Genomic DNA, 21,744 nt, shown 5'->3' with positions numbered 1-21,744 from the left:
AAAAATAACATTAAACACAAACATGTAACAAGGCTGTTTACAAGTCATTATGCCATAATAAAATATGATAATCGCCTGATGTCCAATTTAATAATTTAGATGTTATTAGAAATGATAAACATTTTTAATCGAGTAGTTGAGACATTTGTTTGCACTGAATGTTATATAAACGGGATAGTGTACTTGTACTATTAGGAATTATTGTTTTCAGGGGATGTATGTTTAGTTTGAGGAAAAAATCCCGAGAAAGGCCGCTTTGAGATTTATCATAGTTTTGAAATGGTAACAATATGCAATGATTATTTCGGAACCATTGATGCTGTTGTGGTTTGTCGACAACTTGGTTACAGGTAAACACGTAAAATAGATCACTATCTGATTGAATGATATGCTCCAATTATCAGGTTGTCTGCACTCCGATGGAATTATCTGTACCGATTATCAGGTTGTCTGCGCTCCGATGGAATCATCTGTACCGATTATCAGGTTGTCTGCGCTCCGATGGAAGAATATGAACCAATTATCAGGTTGTTTACAATTTGAAAGTGTTTTCTTTGTCAGTTAATGGGCACTATATGAAGTTCTTTGTCAAATGAGCGCAGTGAAAATGTTTAAAAAGGTTTCATATTGTGTCTAGGTTCTGATGTCAAACAAGATAAATATGCAGACAACCTGGTAACCAATTTATATGTGGGTATGTGTATTTTGCATGAAAGATACTTGTATTTCTTTTTTTTATACGAGCAAACCAACATATGACTTAATGAGTTACGGCTCAAGTTATTAAGACCGTGTTAATGTATTTGACGTCGTAAAGCCGTGATATGCAATAGTACTTAAACACTTCAAATCCCGTTTCATTTGAGCGTATTATACACATAAATCTATTATTTTTTACCGGAAGTAACATTCACTAAACCAGAAGCATCATATTACACAAAAGTTTATATAGAAATATACAGTTTAAAATCAGTGGACATAAAGCTACCATTTGAGACCAGAAGTGACATTTTTCCAGCCAGAAGTTGAGCATTATCTCTCTTTTGTCAGGAAATAATATAAAGAAACATTTATTTATTGAACCAGTATGAAAAAACCTATACTTGGATACCAATAGTAACTTTTGGTTAACCGGAGTAGATTCTCAACTATAATGTAAAAAAAATTATTTCGAAAAATTTCAATTGTTCTCTGCCTTCTTCTGCCAAATTTTCTTCTAACGGTGTATTGTTGGTTCGCACGATGTTGCTTAGGTTTTTTCCAGAAATTATTGAACAGTTATTGCGCTTCTTTTTCCAACAGTAAATGGTCACTGGGGATCATGGACAAGCTGGACAACGTGTAGTGCTAGTTGTGATTCTGGCTTTAAAACAAAACACCGCGTTTGTTATAGTCGAGGACTATCGTGTTATGGTCCATTCAGAAATGGGAAGTCCTTTAATGTTCTTAAATGCAATACTGCAAGATGTAGAGGTATGGTTGTCATATTTTTTTGTAATTTATTGAGAGCAGTTCTAATCTATCATTTAGATGAAGCTGCCAATATATCCAAGGTACAACTAAAATCTCAACAAATTCACATGAATAAAGAAAGGATGCTTGCTGTTTTTCGTTGTTTTTGTCTTAACAGTATCTAAATTATCATGAAGCCAGTCAATTTCTGACAGACAAATATAGGTGATGAACCTTTCAAACAACTAGCATATGACAATTTATGGTAACTAGTTAAACTAGTATGTAACAATTTTTAAGTAGTGTTCAAGTACATATTTTAGATATATTCGTACCTAGTTATATAGTTTTTGCCACAAAATTTGTGTACCATTCCAGTTAATCCAACTTGTGTACCTTAAAAAAAACCTAACAACTTCAAGTGTAGACTTCCATACTGCATGAGAATCAAGACACAGCAAAATGTTTGAATGTTTAGTTGCTATGACAAAAGTATAGGTAATTTAACACATTTATGTCAGAATGATAACATTCTTTTACATCAGTCAATGTCGAGGTTATTTCAATATAATTACAGCTTTACTTATCAGTGTTACTGTCCTATTCTCGAAATTATTTTCATATTGCAGTGTATAATTTTACATTATGTTTTCGACAGTAAATGGAAACTGGGGTTCATGGTTAAGCTGGACAACGTGTAGTGCTAGTTGTGATTCTGGCTTTAAAACTAGAAAACGCCTCTGTAATAATCCTGTACCATCGTCTAGTGATTCATACTGTAATGGAGAGCCCTTTGAAGTACTTAAATGCAATACTTCAAGATGTAGAGGTATGTGTGCCTTTATGCTTGTTATATATGGAAAACTTATTTATCACTTATAAATGTACATAAGTAACAGTTTCGACCCGTTTTGATTGTTTTAGCTATAAATTATTGCATAATGAAGTGTGAAGGGGCATATATTTAACGACAGATTCATAACTTTAATAAAAATAATAATAAGGAATACGAAAAGACATCTCTAATGCAATATAGGTCACAAGGGAATAAGGAGATATATTACATTCAATATTAACATAGTTAGTCGCTACGCACTGAGACATTTTGCTGCTAAAACTAACTCACAAAAGTTGAAGTGCTGTCTAAGATATTTCTTCGTGTATCAAGAAAAAAAAGGATGATTCCAACTTAGAGGATCGGAATTTCTGTTTCTACTGCAACTAAATGTTGTCGCGTATTTTCACTTTCAACATAGTCAAACAGGAATCCCTTCAGCAAAGTTTTACTGGCGCCTCGATAAGATCAGATGTCACTAAGCAAGGAATTACAGTACTGTTGTTGAATAGTTGCCAATAACTGTCGCAAATGCAGTTTTACTAGCGACGCGTAACGGAGCAGTAAAATAGACATTGGCGACCGTCAAATCAAAACAGACGTTGGAAACTCTTCAATAATACGTAAGAGCTTGAAAAAGTGTATACATTTGAAATAGAATAAATTTCCGCAAAACTTTATGGATGATTTAGATGCTAAGACACCATGGCTTAACGTGACGCAAACAAATGAAATCTTTCAAACTTAACGTTATAAAGTTAGCTCTACGATTAAAATTTTGATAAATTCACTTAAAAATGGCGATATTATTGTAGTAAATGAACATTTGTTGATCCAATTTTAAAATAACATCATTATCCTCAATCGGTTGAAATAAACGTTTTCTTTAGTTTCGTAACTAAGAACATGGATCTAATCAAAGTTATCCACCAGTCCGCTTTTCGTGTTCAAACTGTTTTATTGTTGAATATGATTTTGGAGTCTCTTAAATAGTAACCACTGTATGGCATAATATGTTAAATATGTTCTTACACACGGGTCTCTTATTCACATTCTAATTGGGTGTTTGCTATTCAAGTTTTTTTTTCATTCCAATCTCCTTTCTCTTGTTTTTATCTATGAAATATTACCTTGGCATAGGCAAACTGTCTGTAACCATGCTGTCTTTATATTCATTTTACAGTTGAAACAAAACATTATTTTCATTACATATCAGACTTTTATATGTGTATAAAACAAACAAATGTTTTGTTTTACTTCATTTAAGTTGATGGGAGTTGGGGAAGCTGGATTATGTGGTCAGAATGCAGTGCAACTTGTGGTGGTGGTGTGCAAAAACGTACACGTAATTGCAACAATCCATATCCATCTGCTGGTGGATCTATATGTTCAGGGATGGCAGAAGAAACATTAATTTGCGCCAAGAGTTATTGTCCAGGTAAGTAATTACCTTTCCAAAGAAGTCATTTATCTGCGTCTTCTTTTGAATCAGTATATTATATAAATATATTAGGTCAATTATATATATATATATATATTCAGCAAGCTTTGTGTATGAATTTCTCTTATTTTGGATATACTTTCATATGAATTGTTTCGTTTAAAAGTTATCTGTCATTCATATTTCATCTGCTGACCATACAAATGCGACCTTTACAAATTTAAAAAAGAATTCATCTTTACTAGCGTTTATCTCAGTTGCAACTGTTACGATTCTTATTTAGAACATCCATTTGAAGTACTGCATTTAAAACAACGTATATTTTAGTCAATGGCGGCTGGGCAGAATGGAACGTATGGAGCTTATGTTCGTCATCTTGTGGTTCAGGAAATAAGAAAAGGACTAGACTTTGTAATAATCCTTTGCCATCTTATGGCGGAATGAGTTGCAATGGAAATACTTTAGATTTGGTTTATTGCAATATACGTGGATGTCCTGGTATGTATACTGCATGACAATCGAGTTTATTTGCTATCTAATTTCTAAATACAAATATGATGTGAAACCTGTTAAGTGCTACACGATCACCGTTATACTCTTTAGGTATGATTATTTGGTGCAATATTAACCTTGACTTTATCAACGTATTCCAAAGCTTTATTTTACAACAATTTGATCAAAATCAAAATGTGTATTACTCAGTCCGTTTGAATTAATAATCATATTGAATATTACGCCAGTATGAAATAAGGATCTGATTTCATACTTAGTATCAAAGTGTAATGTATGACAATAATAAAACCTTCACTTTGCTACTTCAAGGTGCATTATTTCACCTTGTTTGTTTACTATACTTAAATTATACACACGGAATCATTATATTGACGCAATTATTTTACCAGGGAACTACATACAAACTATATGTGTAGATATATAAAAAATATGCAAGTACTATTTTACTTAGACTATCTAACTATACGATATAAAACAGAACTGTTTTCCAACGGGAAAGTCAAACTCAATAGTTATCAAAGGTACCAGGATTATAATTTAGTATCCTAGACGCGCATTTCGTATTATTAAGACTCATCAGTGACGCTCATATCAAAATATGAAAATCCTAAGTTTTTCGAAATAAATCAAAATTTTCTTAACAGGAAATTTATAAAAAATAATAAATAATAAGTCTAACAATTCCACGGCAAAACAAAACGAAAACACAAAAAAGTTAAATAAACAAACAACGGTATACAGAAGACTTCATAGGCATCTGAAGACTGGACAAACACCCTCTCAAAAACTATGGATGGTATCAGGTGTTCAAGAGTTGTACATTTTCAGATCCTGCTACCTTAATTGCACCCATTGTGTTACTACCAGATAATAATTATAATTATGTAAGTCACACTCAGGGAAACAGATAAGATGGTTGTAACAATCATTGGAATACATGTATGACCGTCATCATCTGTGAAACGGATCTTTCATAACGGTCAAACAATGTGTGATGGCGAACATCATTCTTCATTAATTATATATAACTGGAAAATACCCGCGAAATATACTTTGGTTCATCATTTGAAGATATATAAAAGTTTTTGATGTAAGGCGATATGAAGATCTTAACTCTTTTTGAAACTGTCACATGCGAAATACCACCACTCAATATGACACCCAAAAGAATAGTCTTCCCGGCAGAAACTATTGGCAATTGTGACTCATCATGGGATATATTATTGTTATACCCTGGATGCATTGCACTGATCAAAATAATATGTGTTTATAAATACCTTTAATTGGTGAAATATAGAATGAAAACTTACTTGAATATTTTACAAAAGATATTCTGACACTGATTTGTTAAAAAAACAACCTGTTTAGCACTTCTAGAAGTTATGCCATTCCCCAAAAGATTTTAGAAATACATTTTGTGTATTAACTCATAGGGAAAACACTGAATGATAAGAACACCATGTTGGCAATTTACTCCAAAACATTCGATAACATCTCCGCTCTGCATAACAATATTTTTGCAGCCCTCCCTTCAACATTAAATCCTGGATCCGCACCTGATTCCCGGTGTTGCCGTGCTCAGGACCATCCCCATATATGAGTGGGCTAAACATAGTTTTATGAATTACTATCAGACTGAATGCTCCACCTTTTTCATGTTGAATTGATGCGGTTCTCCGGAAGGAAACTCTTGACGTGTAAAAATCTGTTGTTAAATTGCCGATAGCCTCAAGGGAATGTGTATCACAAAATGTGTCAGTTTAAGATCATTATCTACCGTATCTGCTACAAAATTTTTGCCGGGCAGACATGCAATGACGAAAATGATGACGGTACGTAAATTTGAGAGCCGAACGTCGTGAATGACGGTAGATCCCAACTGGCTTTTTTCCTATTTTTAATCCGAAATACTCCCAAAACATCTTGAATGAACACATAATAATATACGCTGGTCTATATCGCTTTGTGGTATAAAACAATATTCATGGATTTTATGTGAAAGCAGAACACCTGACACACAATTTCATCTTTTTTATATTTAGCAATATAGATACAAAACAAGCTTTTTTCATATAGATGCATGCATATCATTTAAATGCCTAATTGGTACGTCTTTAATGTAAGAAATATACGAGTATCACGTTGTTTGTTATTCAAGTCGATGGCAACTGGAGTGGATGGTCTTCCTGGAATATCTGCAGTGCAACATGTGACGGTGGAATTCAGGATAGAAATCGGAAATGTGATGCCCCTAAACCATCCAATGGAGGAATTTACTGCAAAGGGACAACCATAGAAAGTCGTCCTTGTCACAGCCTCGATTGTGAAAGTAATGTTTTGTTTCATCTTAGAAATATGTTATTGATTCCAATTCAATATTAGAACTAATAATTTTTTATTTCCAAAGTGCGGGTAGAGTCTGCATTGTATGTGTCACGTGATATGCTTTCTCAGATGTCAAACCAGGTCATGTTCCTTTTTCGTACAGAGCATTATAATTAATCATTGTTTTTGTTTGTTACATAAGCGAATATCTTTAATACTAATTTTGTTGAGATTAGTACATCCGTAAACAACTGTCGGCCAAATATGCTGGTTTTTTTTCTATGGTCGGGTTGTTGTCTCTTTGGCACATTCCCCATTTCCATTCTCAATTTTATCATATATATCGTGTATATGTAGATAGAAAAATGTCAGAAGTCATGCTTGAAAATGTTTCATTTTTGAGGCATTATTAACTAGGTATCAATGACTTATCATTATTGCCAAATTGATCCCGTTATCATAGTTTGTATTTAAGGCAAAAAATACAATTCCGTTTTAAATTTGAACGACAATAGCGGTGTCAATATGAAGAATGAATGTTAATCAAATGACTGTGTGAGACTCATTATTGTTATATTATTTTTTCATTTATGATTATATCATATTTTTTTTTGGCAAAACAATTATAACTTTATATTTGTAGTTGATGGACAATGGGGGACATGGCAAGAATGGGAAATTTGCAATACTACCTGTGGGAACGGAACTCAACAAAGAATACGGAAATGTGACAGTCCTTCTCCGTACTTTGGTGGATCTGAATGTATCGGACTTGATATCGACATTCAGACATGCTATCAGGACATATGTCCAGGTAAGATTATTGTTGGTCTTTCTTTCATGTTATTCATTGTTTATATACTATTTGTACTCCTTTCATTATTTGTATTTAAATCCTATTCTATTGTAATCTGAAACGGGAGCAGAACAATCTTAATAGATATTGTTGACTTATGAAATTATTTTTTAAAATGTGCATTAAAGTGGCTGAGTGGTGTAAGTATATAAATAAATATAGATACATGTAATGCATATATTCATGTTGTCTTGTCGCATAAACCATCGAGGGATTTCAGGATTCATCAAATAAAAGAATGACTGTATGAGGGTCTGTATTTGAGCAACATGAAACCCTGAGGTATATTTACGACATGAATTAATGGAATTTGATTCGACTGTCATATAAGTGAGAGGGTTAGTGCTATAAAACTAGGTTTAATCCACCATTTTCTACATTTGTAAATGCCTGTACCAAGTCAGGAATAAGACAGTTGTTGTCTATTCGTTTGATGTGTTTTATCATTTGATTTTGCCATTAGAGACTTTCCATTTTTATTTTTCCTCGGAGTTCAATATTTTTGCATCCAATTTTACCATGTTTTCCCAATAAATATTCTTTTCTGATGCTTTTTGATGCGTTTAGGTTATATTTCATTCTATATGAAATCACTTCTTTTGAATTTTTATACTTTACAGATATCCAACTACGGTCAAAAGAGGATACACCAGACTCGTTTTCAAGTGTAGTTCTTGGGGCTGTTGCTGTTGTTTGCATAGTCGTTACAGCTGCATTAACGTGCATAGCTTTATTTGTATTTCACCGATTCAGACCGAGTAACAATTGTAAGTGTATGTGAATTATATTTGTTAAGGGAATAAGCGCCCTACATAACACATCTTAATGAGTACTTAATAAATTATTTTAATTATGTCTATTGGAATATACCCGAATTCATCAGTGACATCGTTGTCTTTAACGATCAACCAAATTATGAAATAAATACAGTCCTACATCCATGCCTAAGAAAATCAAAAATTGATATATTTTCTCAATTATAAAATTGTTAAGAAGAGCTATTTCATACGGATAAGGCGATCGATAGTATTTCTTAAACACTAGATGTTTAAAACACAAAATTGTTAAATTTAAAAGGTTTTATGAAAATCCAAAGGCACATGTAGGGTTGCTTTTACCACCCTTTTTTGTGTTTATTTTTTTTTTTGGAAGGGGGAAGTATTCTTTAATAATGTTATTCTGACTTTCAAGATTGATTTCAAAACCTAATTATTTTTAAATATGGTTTTTAAAAAGAAATGCAATGTTTTGAAAACATGGAGTTTTGTAAAAAAAACAAAAAAACATATATAATGTAAAAAAAGAATACATCATTTCTTGATTGGTTATGTGTATTTCATTTGTATCCCTTCTTGGAACAATTGTCACCTAGAGATTGAGAAAAAAAACCATGTGGTATCTGTGAACTAACATATTAATTGTTGTTACAGTTTAACATATATGTGGTGTTTTCTAAGTGGTACACGAAATAAATTTTATTCAACATGATGTTGATGCAATTTCTTGGGCTTAAATGAAGACTAAATAAAACGTTTGAACGATAATTCAACATATCAATAATAACAAAATGTATTTTATCCTTTAAATAAATAGTCCTACAAAATGCTGGTCACTAGGATAACAAGACGATAAAAAAAGTAATGTGTTGCCTCAGAATTTGCACATTAAACAGAAAGTGAAAAACAAAATAGTTGAGCAGAGCAGTGAAGATTTTACAAATGTTCCAATTTTGATACCAAAAGTCAAACGTGTTTAAAGTCCTTCCAAAAAATAAAGCAATTCAATACGATTAAAAAGTTTTATAACATCCGGATATATTATTTTTCCATTACGTCAAATAGGAAAAGTCAAAAGCTTAATAACGCATAGTCATCGCTGTTATAATACATAGTCAAAAGTGTTATAATACATAGTCAAGGTGTAATATTACATAGTCAAAATAACATAATACACAGCTGTGCCACGAGTGCATGATATGCCCTCGGCTTGAGTGTAAATTTTATGCAATACTGAGAAATAGTTTCTGAGATACGGCGCGACCTGTGAAAAAAAATTTTTTTTTTACGAAAAACTCAAGAACTATATATTTTTGAATATAATTTTGAATCATCGCCAAAAAATAGATATTATGAATAAACTAAGAAGCATGTAAAGTTTTAAGTAATAATCATTAATGGGTTTTGAGATACGGTGGAACATGTGAACACCATCCCCTCACCCCTTGTTTTGAAGGGCGTAAACCAATGGACATTAGGGGAGTGATAGAGCATATTAAGCTTTCTTTGATATGGTAACCGTCGATATTTATGATTTCATGTTTTTTTAATTGTATTTTAATAAATTCATGTCATTACATAGCTTTGTCTTAATTACAAATCTGCAGTACTACTGCACAATAACACAGAAATAGTTGTATACATTTTGTAATGACTGTTACACAAATGATATTGTGTAGAGATGCTATCAAGTGTTCTTTTTGGAATACCGTTGTACAGTAAAAAAAACCCAAGTAATTACATGCATATGGGAAAACCTTTTTAAGTATATTAATTTATGAAATTTATTTTCAGCGACAAGGAATATAAATGGAGGGTAAGTTCCAATTTAAATAATAAGGTATACATACTACTTCGTCTGCAAAAACTGTATAAATATTTCTTTTCCATCTTATTTCTAATGCGTTCGTGCCTATTGATAAGGGATTTATTTGAATTTCAAATTGAATGAAATGTATTTTTGTGGTTTTACTGTTACTTTAAACTCCGCTTATCCCCTTCTTATAGAAAAAAAGAAGATGTGGTATGATTACCAATTAGACAACTTTTCATAAGAGACCAAAACTCATAATAAAATCATACATCTCAGACTAAATTATCAATCCTTACACATCTAATATCCAATAGATTTAGTGTAAAGACGTCATAAACAGTAAGCGTAAAACATGACCTTTTTGCAATTCCAAGATACAGGTATCTACAGATTGTAGATCCATGAATGCGTATATGTGTATAAAAAAACTAGTTATTTTAGTTTGCTTTTAATTTACTTATAACAAAATCAATATTTATACCAATAAAAACAATATTCAATGATCTTATTTAAGGAATGACTGTAATATTTTTTTCTGTCTATTAAGAAATAACATAAAAAATGTGGTGCATACTGAATAACACGTGAAAGACAGACAAAATATTACAGTTATTTCTTATTAAATTCTAAATTGCATTTTAAACAGGCGTAAATCACGAAAAAACGTTGGGTCTATGATATGATAAACAAAAAGACGTCTGCCAATAAGAAGACGTGTTACAGCCAAAATTAAATTATTACAGTGTTGAATTGGTAACCTTTTAGAATAAGTTTATTTAAAAGAGCGATAAATTTTCCAGGTTCATTTCTAAATTTCAAGGCACGGTTAACAACATTTCCGTAAAAATGAGGATGTGCAATCCCGTTTGAAATTCGTTTTTTACAGGTACAACCAAACTTCAAAACTAAATCTTTATATCTATGGAAAAATTTAGTCATGTTTTAAGTAACTTATAGTAAAGAAATCCCTGGTTTAATAATTTAACAGTAATACATAATTTACGTTCGTTAAAAACAAAAACGTCACAACAAACACAGGCATAGTGAACGAGCTGTGAATTATAAACACCGTAAGACGGTGCCAGAGAAACATCACAATCTAAACATAGAAAATTAACAATGGGGAACAACACATCGTCCCTTTTGTCGTTAATTTTAATGTGGAGAGTTTTCATACACGCTTTAAATTAACAGGTTTGAAATGCATTTAAACAGAAGATAAACAGAAGTCATTGATATTTACTCAATATAGAAAGTCTTACAAAATAAGTATTACTATTGATTTTATATTAAACGTCAAGTACTTTTGAGACAATTGGTATATGCTTTATCTAGATTTATAACTTTATAAAATGTTTTTGGTTTTACAGAAACTTTTAACCTTGCATTATATCAAATCCCATATGATTTAAACAAAAAGGGCATGCGCTTTGCTTTTATAAAAGCATCAACATTTGACCACTTAAACACTTGGTTGACAAAAAAAAATGTCATTGATATTTCAGTAACAGCGAAAGTCTTGCTGAATTACAACACAATCAACGTGGATATGATCGCCCCATTCGGGCTAGTGGCATACAAATTAATGTGTATGATACCATCAATAATGAAAATAATGTTTCTGATAATACACAATTCATTGCTGACAGTATGAATACCGGTGAACATGCTAATATTTTATGCAATGCTAACAATATTGAAACCAGTGCACATGCAAACAGTCCATGCAACGCTGAGAATATTGAAACCGGTGCACATGCTAAAATTCCATGCAATGCTGACAATGTTGATCATGTATACGAGAATCTGAAAATTTTCTAAAGCTGTTTGATTCAACGTACTTATTTTAAACTGGTAGTTTTATTCTATTTAACCTAAGACAGGTATACTATTACATTATCAAAATACCATTGATATGAATTGATATGAATCTCCAGTATATAAGAAATAATTGCACAGTCTTGAATCAACACCGGCGTATTTAACATATTACATCCCAGCTCCTTTGTTCTAACAGGGGTGATCTGAGCCGGATCACCCCTACCAAATCACCCCAGTTTGAGTTTCTTTGTTATGCATGCTTTCCTTTGTTCTGTAACATTTTGGCGGGCATGTCAAATCCACTATAAAACTGATAATTAATTATACGTAAAAGACTATCTATCAAAATTCACATAGAAAAAATCCAGTGTATATGCTGGGATTCGAACTCAAGCCACGACACATACCACTACACCAGGACGACTTGATACAAACGAATAGTAATTTGACATACATGTACATGATCTTTTTATAAGTAAGGCGAGTTTTCAGACCTTTATTCAGGGAGTTCAATCCTTTTTCGTTAATAAGTGAGTTTTCAGACTGATTGTTCAATTTGATTTTAAACTTTTTCAAAAGTGGGGCGAGTCGATAAACAAGAGTGGGGCGATTTTTTTTTACAAAATTGGCGATATAGTGTGGGCCGATTGGCAAGTGGGGCGAGTTGTTTTGATATCTACTCATCGTGTTTGGGGTCATAAAGGGTATACGTAATATAGTAATATATGAAGTATATTGTAATGGTTGTGTGGCATTCTAAACTAGATTTTATTAATTGTAAATGGTTGTTCGACTAATCTAAAACAGCTGGGATGTAGAATAGTTATCCAACTCAGACTTGGTGTGTCAGTGTTAGATCACCCTCTGGCCATCGTGGTGATCTTACACTGACACTACGCGTACATGTGGGTTTGGCTCATTGTTGACGTACAACGATGTTTTTTATCCTTTATTTCCGATGGACATTTGCAAATCTATTTTTTCTGTGAAGTTGAAGTAAAAAACACCCATGATATATGTAATTTTCACCTTAACATACATGACATACAAGGCATGCACATGTTGAGTTTTTATCTTTTTTCTGAATATCAGTACGATAATCAGAAAAGAGCGAACCAAACGTCGCGGAGAATGGACGTAACATTTGTGCAAAGTGAATCCATCAACATCATCCAAATTAGATTTATAAATTGTTTTCTTGTGTTCCATCGTCCATAGATTATATTTTTTTCTATTTCGATCATTATTTTCTATTTGAGAAAAACCTCTACAAATATTTTCAGGTTTGTTTGAAACATGTGCTCACCCTTTTTGGTATCCTTGAAAACTATCAGACCTATCAGTTTAAGTCTGAGAGTTCTTGCTGTTTTCTAAATGGATCGGTAGTTTTTTCCGATCTCCTTTTCAGTAGAATTTTCGGCTTTTTACTACCTTATACAACAGTGATTGTAAAAGGATCGGTTTTGGTTATATATCTTGTCTTAACCAGTTCCTCGTATTTGACGTATTTTACCCAGATATTTGCAGGACATGCGGTAGACCTTGTTCCATTGCATGTATATAGTTTTGCACTTTTGTAGGACTAGGCGAATACAGTGAGTGAGTGAGTTAGTTTGTTTTATTTTATTGTATAATGTTTTTAAAAGGTTAACTTTCTGGGAGTAAGACCCGTCACGGCTTTGCTGCAAAACTGGGTAGGCAAATGCTCACATAAGTCTGTATCGATACAGGCTCAAAAATGCCTTCCTTTATACGCCACAAATTATGGGGGTGCTTTATAAAATTCTTTTAGGAATTCTGGAATTTTCCTTACCATAAATGTAAAAGAGTTTACAATGGATGTGAGCGCCCAATGCCGACCATACGGGAGTGAGAACGATTATATGAAAAAAGATACATTTTGGGAAAATTTTTAAATGTTTTAACACCAAAAGTCTAATTTGAACCGATCATCAAAATCTTACTATTTATAAGTTAAGGCTATACTAAGGTAAGGTTCAGGATTTTTTGTCAAAAGTAAGAACTCCTTGGTTTTGTATGTGATACAGGGTAGATTATATTGACAATTACGCAATTATTCCTTTCATATACGACTGCAATAGCTTTTGAAGGTTATAAACAAAGATTTGAGTAGGTTCATGATTTCAATTTTTTGAGATCCAAAAAATACCAAAGCAAATAAAGGATGAAGTCAGTCAGTCGTTTCCCGCCATCTAATAGTAAAATGTTATATCTAAAAAAAGAGTTCCATAATTTCTCAATATGTTTAGCCTATATCGTCCATTACCTAATACTCTTATTTAGAGTATCAATTCTAAATTCTAGATTTTTGAATTTTTTTACCGAAGTACATCATTTAGACTTAAACATAACTTTTGATACAACTAATATCATTCCTATCCCATTCAACAGTATGTATGTTATCAATTTCGTCACTGGACGATTAGCAGAAGGGGCTTACTAATTGAACGACAAGACAAGCCGTCAAGGTTTTTTCAATCAGGATACTATATCAGTTATATCCAACCTCGTTTTACTTTGGCATTTAAATTTATCGAAATCACGCATCACTGGTGATTATCTCTTCAGACGAAAAGAGCGTCTAGTGCAAAAAAAAAAAACTCTTCTCAAAAAGGCTGGTATCTTTAAAGAGTTCTCTCTATTCTTTTATGTTTTGTGTTATACTCAAGTACATGTAATAATCATAATATTACATTTACGAAGGGCAAATGGTTGATAATTTAAACTTTATCTAAATCTATTGATGTTTAACTTTCCACTGTGGTAAGTCATCGTAAGTGTTTTGTTCAGATCTATGAGACGTGTGTAAAACTTCATTTAAAGAAAATGTTATAAGAAAAAAATCGAGACAAACATTATCAAGTAACAAATTAAAAAAATAAAGAATTTCTAAGTCAATTTTGTCGTTTTCTTTTTACTAAATGGTCACATAACTGTAAGTTACTTTAACTATATAAATTACTAGCTTTAAGCAAAACCAGGGACAGTTTGGCGTCATTATAGCAGGGTGTACCTGCTCTTATTGAACAAGTTTATGCAGCTTTTCGTCTATTGCGTTGCATATTTTTCTAAAACGTATGGTAATAAGTATAATTTTGTAAATTTTGTTTAATACCGTTGGCCATTTGCGCAAAATCAGCTTGTTAAAACGCATGATATTTCAGTACTTAGATGTGGCATATTTATCAAATATTTCGCTTTCATGATAATTGTTTCTGATCCGGTTCCAATTTCAGGCTCTTTCAATTTGATTGTATTTTATTATTTATGTTTATATCATTTAACCTCAAACGTGATTGAAACATTTGATATGTGGTATACATCACCATTTTATTGAAAAAGATTACGCAACAGTATCATACGTAAACATTTTGCCTTTCAATATTTTAATATATATATAAGTTGACTAGGTTATCACTATTCATGATATCATTTTAAGCTCTTAAAAGATTGTTTTAGATATACGACGACAAGTCAGTCACTGCTTTGTACAAAAATTATTTGTTTTATTTGCTATATTCTTTTGAAATGGTAGTTTATTGAACGAGCCTTGAAAGTTAGTTAGTGTACACTAATTAATATGTTTTACTTTGATATATGAATATGTTCTAAGCATATCAACATATATTGTAGCAGAATAAAAAAAATGTTTGACAAAGTACAGATCAATACTAAAACACGTAATGATCCCAGGTTAGAGTCTATTTGTAAAATGACACACAATAGAATGAATATGGCTTGTACATGTACAATACTAAATGTGTTATGCACTGTTATATAAACATGATTTTGATTATATGTTGATCAACATATATGTGTAGATAGATTTTGCGTTGAGTAAAAACACGGCTTATTGATCACTTTGTATCAAAGCAAGGCAGTTTTTTGAAGAATTATCTGTTAACAAAATTTACACATTGTTTTCAGTTAAAACAGGTTGCTTTCATAACTTTTAACAGAAATGAAAGAGATTGTACAAAGTGTAACGGCAAATTTTTTGAAAATAAATTTTATTTCAATATTTCAAAAATATTTTTGATATACGTAAAAGATATATAAAACAATATTATTGAAGTAATCATGCAGCTTTAAAACCCATGCAGTTATTTTTAGTACAAAATGTAGATGAACTGAATAATTTAAGGACATATTTGTTTGCTTTTGATTGCTGTCAAATAACTAATTATACATAAATGTGTCATGCTTCTCTATTGTTTGTAACAATTGCGTATCAATATGATTTGCAATCTTCAGCTGTTTATATATGAAAGTATTATTGGATTTGGATGTATATTTTGTTATATGCTTATACGCCTTATTACTTTGAGAAATAAAGTATAAGTAAACTTTCTAGTACCTTTACTCTTGTTTTACGCCAATACTGAACTTTTCAATTACCAGATTTAATCGTCATTATTTTTTTTCTGGACATGATAATATTTGTTACTGTGGATTTCGAAAACAACAGTGAATGTCATTCATAACCTTGTTGAGATTGCAATGATTTAAAATGAGAATTTAATTATCGTTTATTGACCGTATAATTCACATAGTCATAAAACAATAGATTCCTTCGGTTAAAAATGTAGGACTCAAATCTAATGTGGGTTCCAAATCGATGGCAGATTCCAAATCTATGGCAAATATGACGTCAGGCCATTCCAAATCTATGGCAAATATGACGTCAGGCCATTCCAAATCTATGGCAGGTTTTGTAATTTCCTAATCTATGGCAGATATTTTTTGTTTCCAAATCTACATGGTCTATGGCAGATTTTGCGCAAGTGTTGAACAAAGCAGTACATATACAATCACTGACTTGTCTTATATAAGTAGAAATGTACGATAACGGGAGCAAGTCTCTAAACATTAGTGAAATGAAAATTCCATAATGGTCAACAAAATCATGATGTCCACCATACACAAAGTATAAAAGTGATATGTCGTATCACAGAAATCAGGATTAAAATGATCTTCCCCTGAAAAAAGAATTTCCTAATCCGTGCATGGTACCTGCCTAATTCATTTATTAAAACAAATAAGAAAAAGGACTTATCTTGACAAACAAGAAAGCATTATAAAAATTTTTAACAGTTTGAATTTTCTGATAATATTTATTTCAGCGTTAATCAATCTTTTTCAACTGGTGACGATTCAAGGAAAGGTGGTATCCTATAATTTCAGTTTCTCACTTTCAATATATGCCAGCCGTAGACGCTAAATTATTTACAATAACTCCCTTCTCCAAATATCCACTCTTAAAAGCAGCTGTGCCTTTCTTTATCGCGGGAGATTAACGTCACAGGTGTATTTTAGTACAACTTATATTAACCCAGTTCGCTTTGTGTGTGCGAATGTTACCTTTAATCGGCATTAGTCTGCAAGATTTATTTTGAGATCTCTTAACACGTGTCAGCATGTGACGTCCCCTTTTGACTTACTATCATTGTTTCTTGTATTTGCGTTGTTACTTTGTGGGTTTATAATCTCCGTTTGCTATACTCTGAAACAGTTAGAATCGAAGAAGAGTTATTCATCAATGGTAGTATCGCGGAAGAGGACACGTCACATATGAAATAATCTAGTGGTAGACGTTAAGGTTCGGAAAATTTTGTTCGTAATTCACTTTTTGGAGGTTTAACTATATCGATAGAACTCAATAATGAAAAATAAAAAAAACAAATGTCAAGGAATGTCTTACGTTGTTGTTTCCCTTATTTAAGAATGTACGGTATCCGTATAAAGTAACTAACACAATGTGTTCCTAATTTTGCCACACCTCGGGTAAGTCAGTGACATTGTGATTGGTTTAAGCCGCCACGTGGTGACCCCTATATTGATTTTTAAAGTTCAGTATATTTCATAGTCATTTCATGATGTCATGTTTACCAATTTTCCATGTGAATAGCACTGATTTCGGGTGCAAGTTGGACACAGCGCCAACCTTTCTAATTACAGGACTGGCAATTCAGTAGTATAGAGTAAATGTCCTAGGACTTGGGAGGGCGTTACTGTGTAGTTTCCATTAATACATTCGTTAAAAATGCATATCAGCAACACGTTATAAGTTCAAAGAGTATCCAGTGTCATCTAAAATCAATGTCTACGTGTAAGATATTAGATACAAGAAGGGTCGTTAGAACTGCAACTTTACTAAATGCGAAATCTTGACTGCATGTGAATTTTCATTACGGATGATGATGCATTGTAAATTTTTGATTTAATGCAATTCACCCAATTTTTTTATCGTAAATTTTACAAGTATCTACTTGGTCGCTTATTGGATGAAACATAAGAATATATATTTAACCATGATTTAAACATAACGCTTAACATACTTTAAACGTTTAACTCCAAATTTTATTCTTGAATGCTTCAGATGACTGTTAAATTGTACCTTTAATTTAAATCGTCGCAAATAATTTGTTACAGTTTTGATAAAGAATAAACAAATGAAGCAAGTGATATAATTCGTTTAATGTTATTTTTCCTTTGGAGCTGTCACAATGACAATTAATTCACGGCCGACACTCGGCTAACCGAGAGTTTGGTCGGTTAATCTATATTGAGTATGCGGCTATATCGGCGGTTGGTCTGTTAATCGGGTTGGCTAAAGTCTGTTAATCAGGTGTTATCGAGAAAATCATTGAAAGTTCAGCATGTTTCACTGTATAACTTTTTAAATATATGTTTATCATAAAAAATATTCATGTCTAACAAAACAATTCAATGTACTGAATCCAGTGGTGTAATTATTATTTTTCTAGCTTCAATGTACGATCTATAAAATGAAAAGGCGGGTTACTCATCAATAAATTTATACACATTTTACACACACAAACTGTACACAAAATGACACGTTGGTTGAATTTACGTGCATGCAATATTTTAAACATCGAAAAAAGACAGGCATTATGTTTGTTAACCATACTGAAATCATTGTGTGAAAAATCTTCACGAAAATCTGTATTTTGGCGACATAAATCAATCTTTAATTAAAACCTGGTCTGTTAATGGGTCGGATGTATAAAACCCGGTCTGTTAATTGGTCCGTTAAGAGTTATGAATGGCAAAAAAAGTATAATTTTATTGCTATATGGGGTGTTATCGGATCAAATGGGTAGGCTCAAGACGAGCGGCTAAAATATACGGAAGCAACACATGAACCAGTGGCGGATCCAGGGGGGGGGGGGGGGGGGTTCCGGGGGTTGGAACCCCCCTTTTTTTTGCCGATCAATGTATTTGAATGGGAGCATATAGTTGGAACCCCCCCTTTTTACTCTGGGTTGGGAACCCCCCATTTTCAAAAAGTGTAATATTAAAGTAATTTAATGTTAATTTCATACAAGAATGGTCGCATATGTCATGTGGATTCTGTTTAATTGTCATGCATGACACTAACTTGTCATCTACATTGATAACCAGTATATAAATCAGAGATAAACGTCGTAATGTAACTAAACATCAGTAAGTAAAATATATTGGGATGCTAAAATATAAAGAATAGAGAAAGAATAATGAGTAAGATAAATAAAAGGTAAAAGGAAAAAACGTCACGGAAGAAACGTGACATAACAATTTAAAGAATACAGAAATAAACAACACCCCCAATCCGAACCCTCATGGTATACACGATAATGTGGATGGAGTAGCAGAATATAGAATAATAGATACGGACAGTAGAGAGTGATGCATTGCTAAAAAAGAGAGAAAAATAATAATTGTTTAAGAATACACACATGAAACACCCCTGGGTTGAAACACCCCTGGGTGTTGAAACAGTAACGGATTGCGATGTACTCATATTGGTGACAAATGCTAGAAGTTTACATGCGGACAACTGCCGTTCTCCTCTACACTTATGAAGAAAGGAACTAAACGGAATAAAATGTATTAAAACTTAAGATGACCAAATGTAGCTGCATTCGCTCCTTTCCATTTACTTCTTGAGAATGACTAACATTGCCTATGTAAAATTTTAAAATCGTTTGTATGCACATTGAACGACAAATTTTTGTGACGTATAAAATTTTCTGATGTCAGACACTCAAATCAATAAATGTGTTCGTAGATAGTAGATGTTTTTGTGTTCTGTTAAATTGTTCCTTTTAAAATTGTTATACGATGATGACTGATGTACCCATATTTTGACTATTTTATTTATTGTGTCTGTTTATTTAACGCCATCAATGTAAATATAACGGAATTTTATGAGACTGTCATTAAAGTGAGAGGTTAGCGCTATAGAACCAGGTTTAATCCACCATTTTCTACATTTGAAAATGCCTGTACCAAGTCAGGAATATGACAGTTCTTGTCCATTCGTTTTTGATACGTTTTGTTATTTGATTTTGCCATGTGATTATGGACTTTCCGAATTGATTTTCCTCTAAGTTCAGTATTTTTGTGATTTTACTTTTATTTGTAAACAACATATGAATAAGTAATAGTAATAAAGAACCAATTGGAGGATGCTTACGAATTAGGGTTTTTCGTCCAGTGACAAATATCATATGCATATGAGAATGACAACACGTTATATGCACTGGACAGATGTACAGTTTATATTTATTTTACCGGTACCCTGTGTTGTATTAGAAAGACACTTTCAGTCGGATTTGAGAACGTGCTACTTTGAACAGACACAAAATTTGAGGCTGATTGAAAACATTAATAATAAATTCATGCATATTCCAGCGGCCAATTTATATCACGCTATATTGAAGTGACACCCTTCAATAAAATGCAAAGAAAGTCAAAATAAAAATGCTCTTACTAGTAAATCACAACCGAAATGAATGACAGACGGACATTTTTTACAAAACTTAATGAACAATTGCAATCAAGATATTTGAGGTTTGCGTTATAACGCAAATATAGGAAGAAATTTTTTTTGTAAAATGTGTGGCGCTAATTCGTTTCCGTAGGATACTGTTGCACCGTATTATCATTTTTTTATTACTTAGGAACATCTCATTCTTAACTTTTTCTATGGGAAAATATAAAGGTAGCAAAAATAACTGTGGTTTAATAACTCTTAACTGACACAATTTCAATTGTCCAACCCATTAACAGACTTTATTCCCATAATTTTCACTAAAACGTGGTAACATTCACGTTATATTACAATTATGAAATATTCACCAATGCAAAATTATTTTTTAGACCCAAAGTACTATTTTGTGTCCTTTAAATGATATCTAAAATTGTTTGTTTCGACTTTTATTAAAAATTTCCTATGCGTATAAGCATAAATACTACATACTTGCGCGACGCCTTTTAATTTTACTGAAAACTGCATAGACTATGAAATGTTTTTACAAGTGGAAAATGTTCTATGATAGATATCATTTTGTCAGACACTTTTCTTTTTTTTGATTTGGTTCTTATAATATGCCAAAAATCTGTATATTTGATACAGTTTAACATTAAATTGTGCGTTTTACTCTTAACAGACGTATAACCAACCCGATTAACAGACCAATCTCCCATATAGCCGCATACTCAATATAGATTAACCGACCAATCTCTCGGTTAGCCGAGTGTCGGCCGTGTAATTGTGGAATCAATCTAGTTATGATATAAAGAGATATATCACTTTACGCAAAACATAAACTTCCATAATTATACGTATATTTTACACAGGTAATACATATATTATATGCCATAGTTATCTTAAACCTAAGGAGGACAAAAGGAATCAATTGTAAACATTATATTTTTATTGAAATATATTCCAGCAGCACCTGCATTATGAGCATGCGGTTTTTATTACTTTATATATATATAAGGTATCTAACTATTGTAATTATGTCAATTATAGTTTTTAGTTGGAAAAAACATTTTGACTTTCATTTTTTTATTTCTTTTATGGTATTTGAATTTTGATAA

At 32.1% G+C, this 21,744-nt stretch overlaps 1 protein-coding gene across 1 annotated transcript; it reads left to right on the top strand.

The window, feature by feature from the left end:
- The first annotated feature begins 5,030 nt into the window (after nucleotides 1-5,030).
- LOC143050776 (netrin receptor UNC5C-like) lies at nucleotides 5,031-16,202 on the top strand. Its single transcript, XM_076223892.1, has 6 exons — nucleotides 5,031-5,037; nucleotides 6,400-6,570; nucleotides 7,210-7,380; nucleotides 8,043-8,189; nucleotides 9,993-10,014; nucleotides 11,517-16,202. The coding sequence occupies exons 1-6, from the start codon at nucleotides 5,031-5,033 to the stop codon at nucleotides 11,830-11,832; spliced, it is 834 nt and encodes a 277-aa protein (XP_076080007.1). The 3' UTR covers nucleotides 11,833-16,202.
- Nucleotides 16,203-21,744: the final 5,542 nt, after the last annotated feature.

Source organism: Mytilus galloprovincialis, chromosome 11 (genome assembly GCF_965363235.1).
Source record: "Mytilus galloprovincialis chromosome 11, xbMytGall1.hap1.1, whole genome shotgun sequence".
Classification (NCBI taxonomy): Eukaryota; Metazoa; Mollusca; class Bivalvia; order Mytilida; family Mytilidae; genus Mytilus; species Mytilus galloprovincialis.
This window is presented reverse-complemented; position numbering and strand designations above follow the sequence as displayed.

Excerpts from the sequence above, each read along its gene's own strand:
- LOC143050776 (XM_076223892.1), top strand. Across the intron at positions 7,381-8,042 it reads CTATCAGGACATATGTCCAG|ATATCCAACTACGGTCAAAA; the intron begins GTAAGATTATTG and ends TATACTTTACAG. Across the intron at positions 10,015-11,516 it reads ACAAGGAATATAAATGGAGG|TAACAGCGAAAGTCTTGCTG; the intron begins GTAAGTTCCAAT and ends TTGATATTTCAG.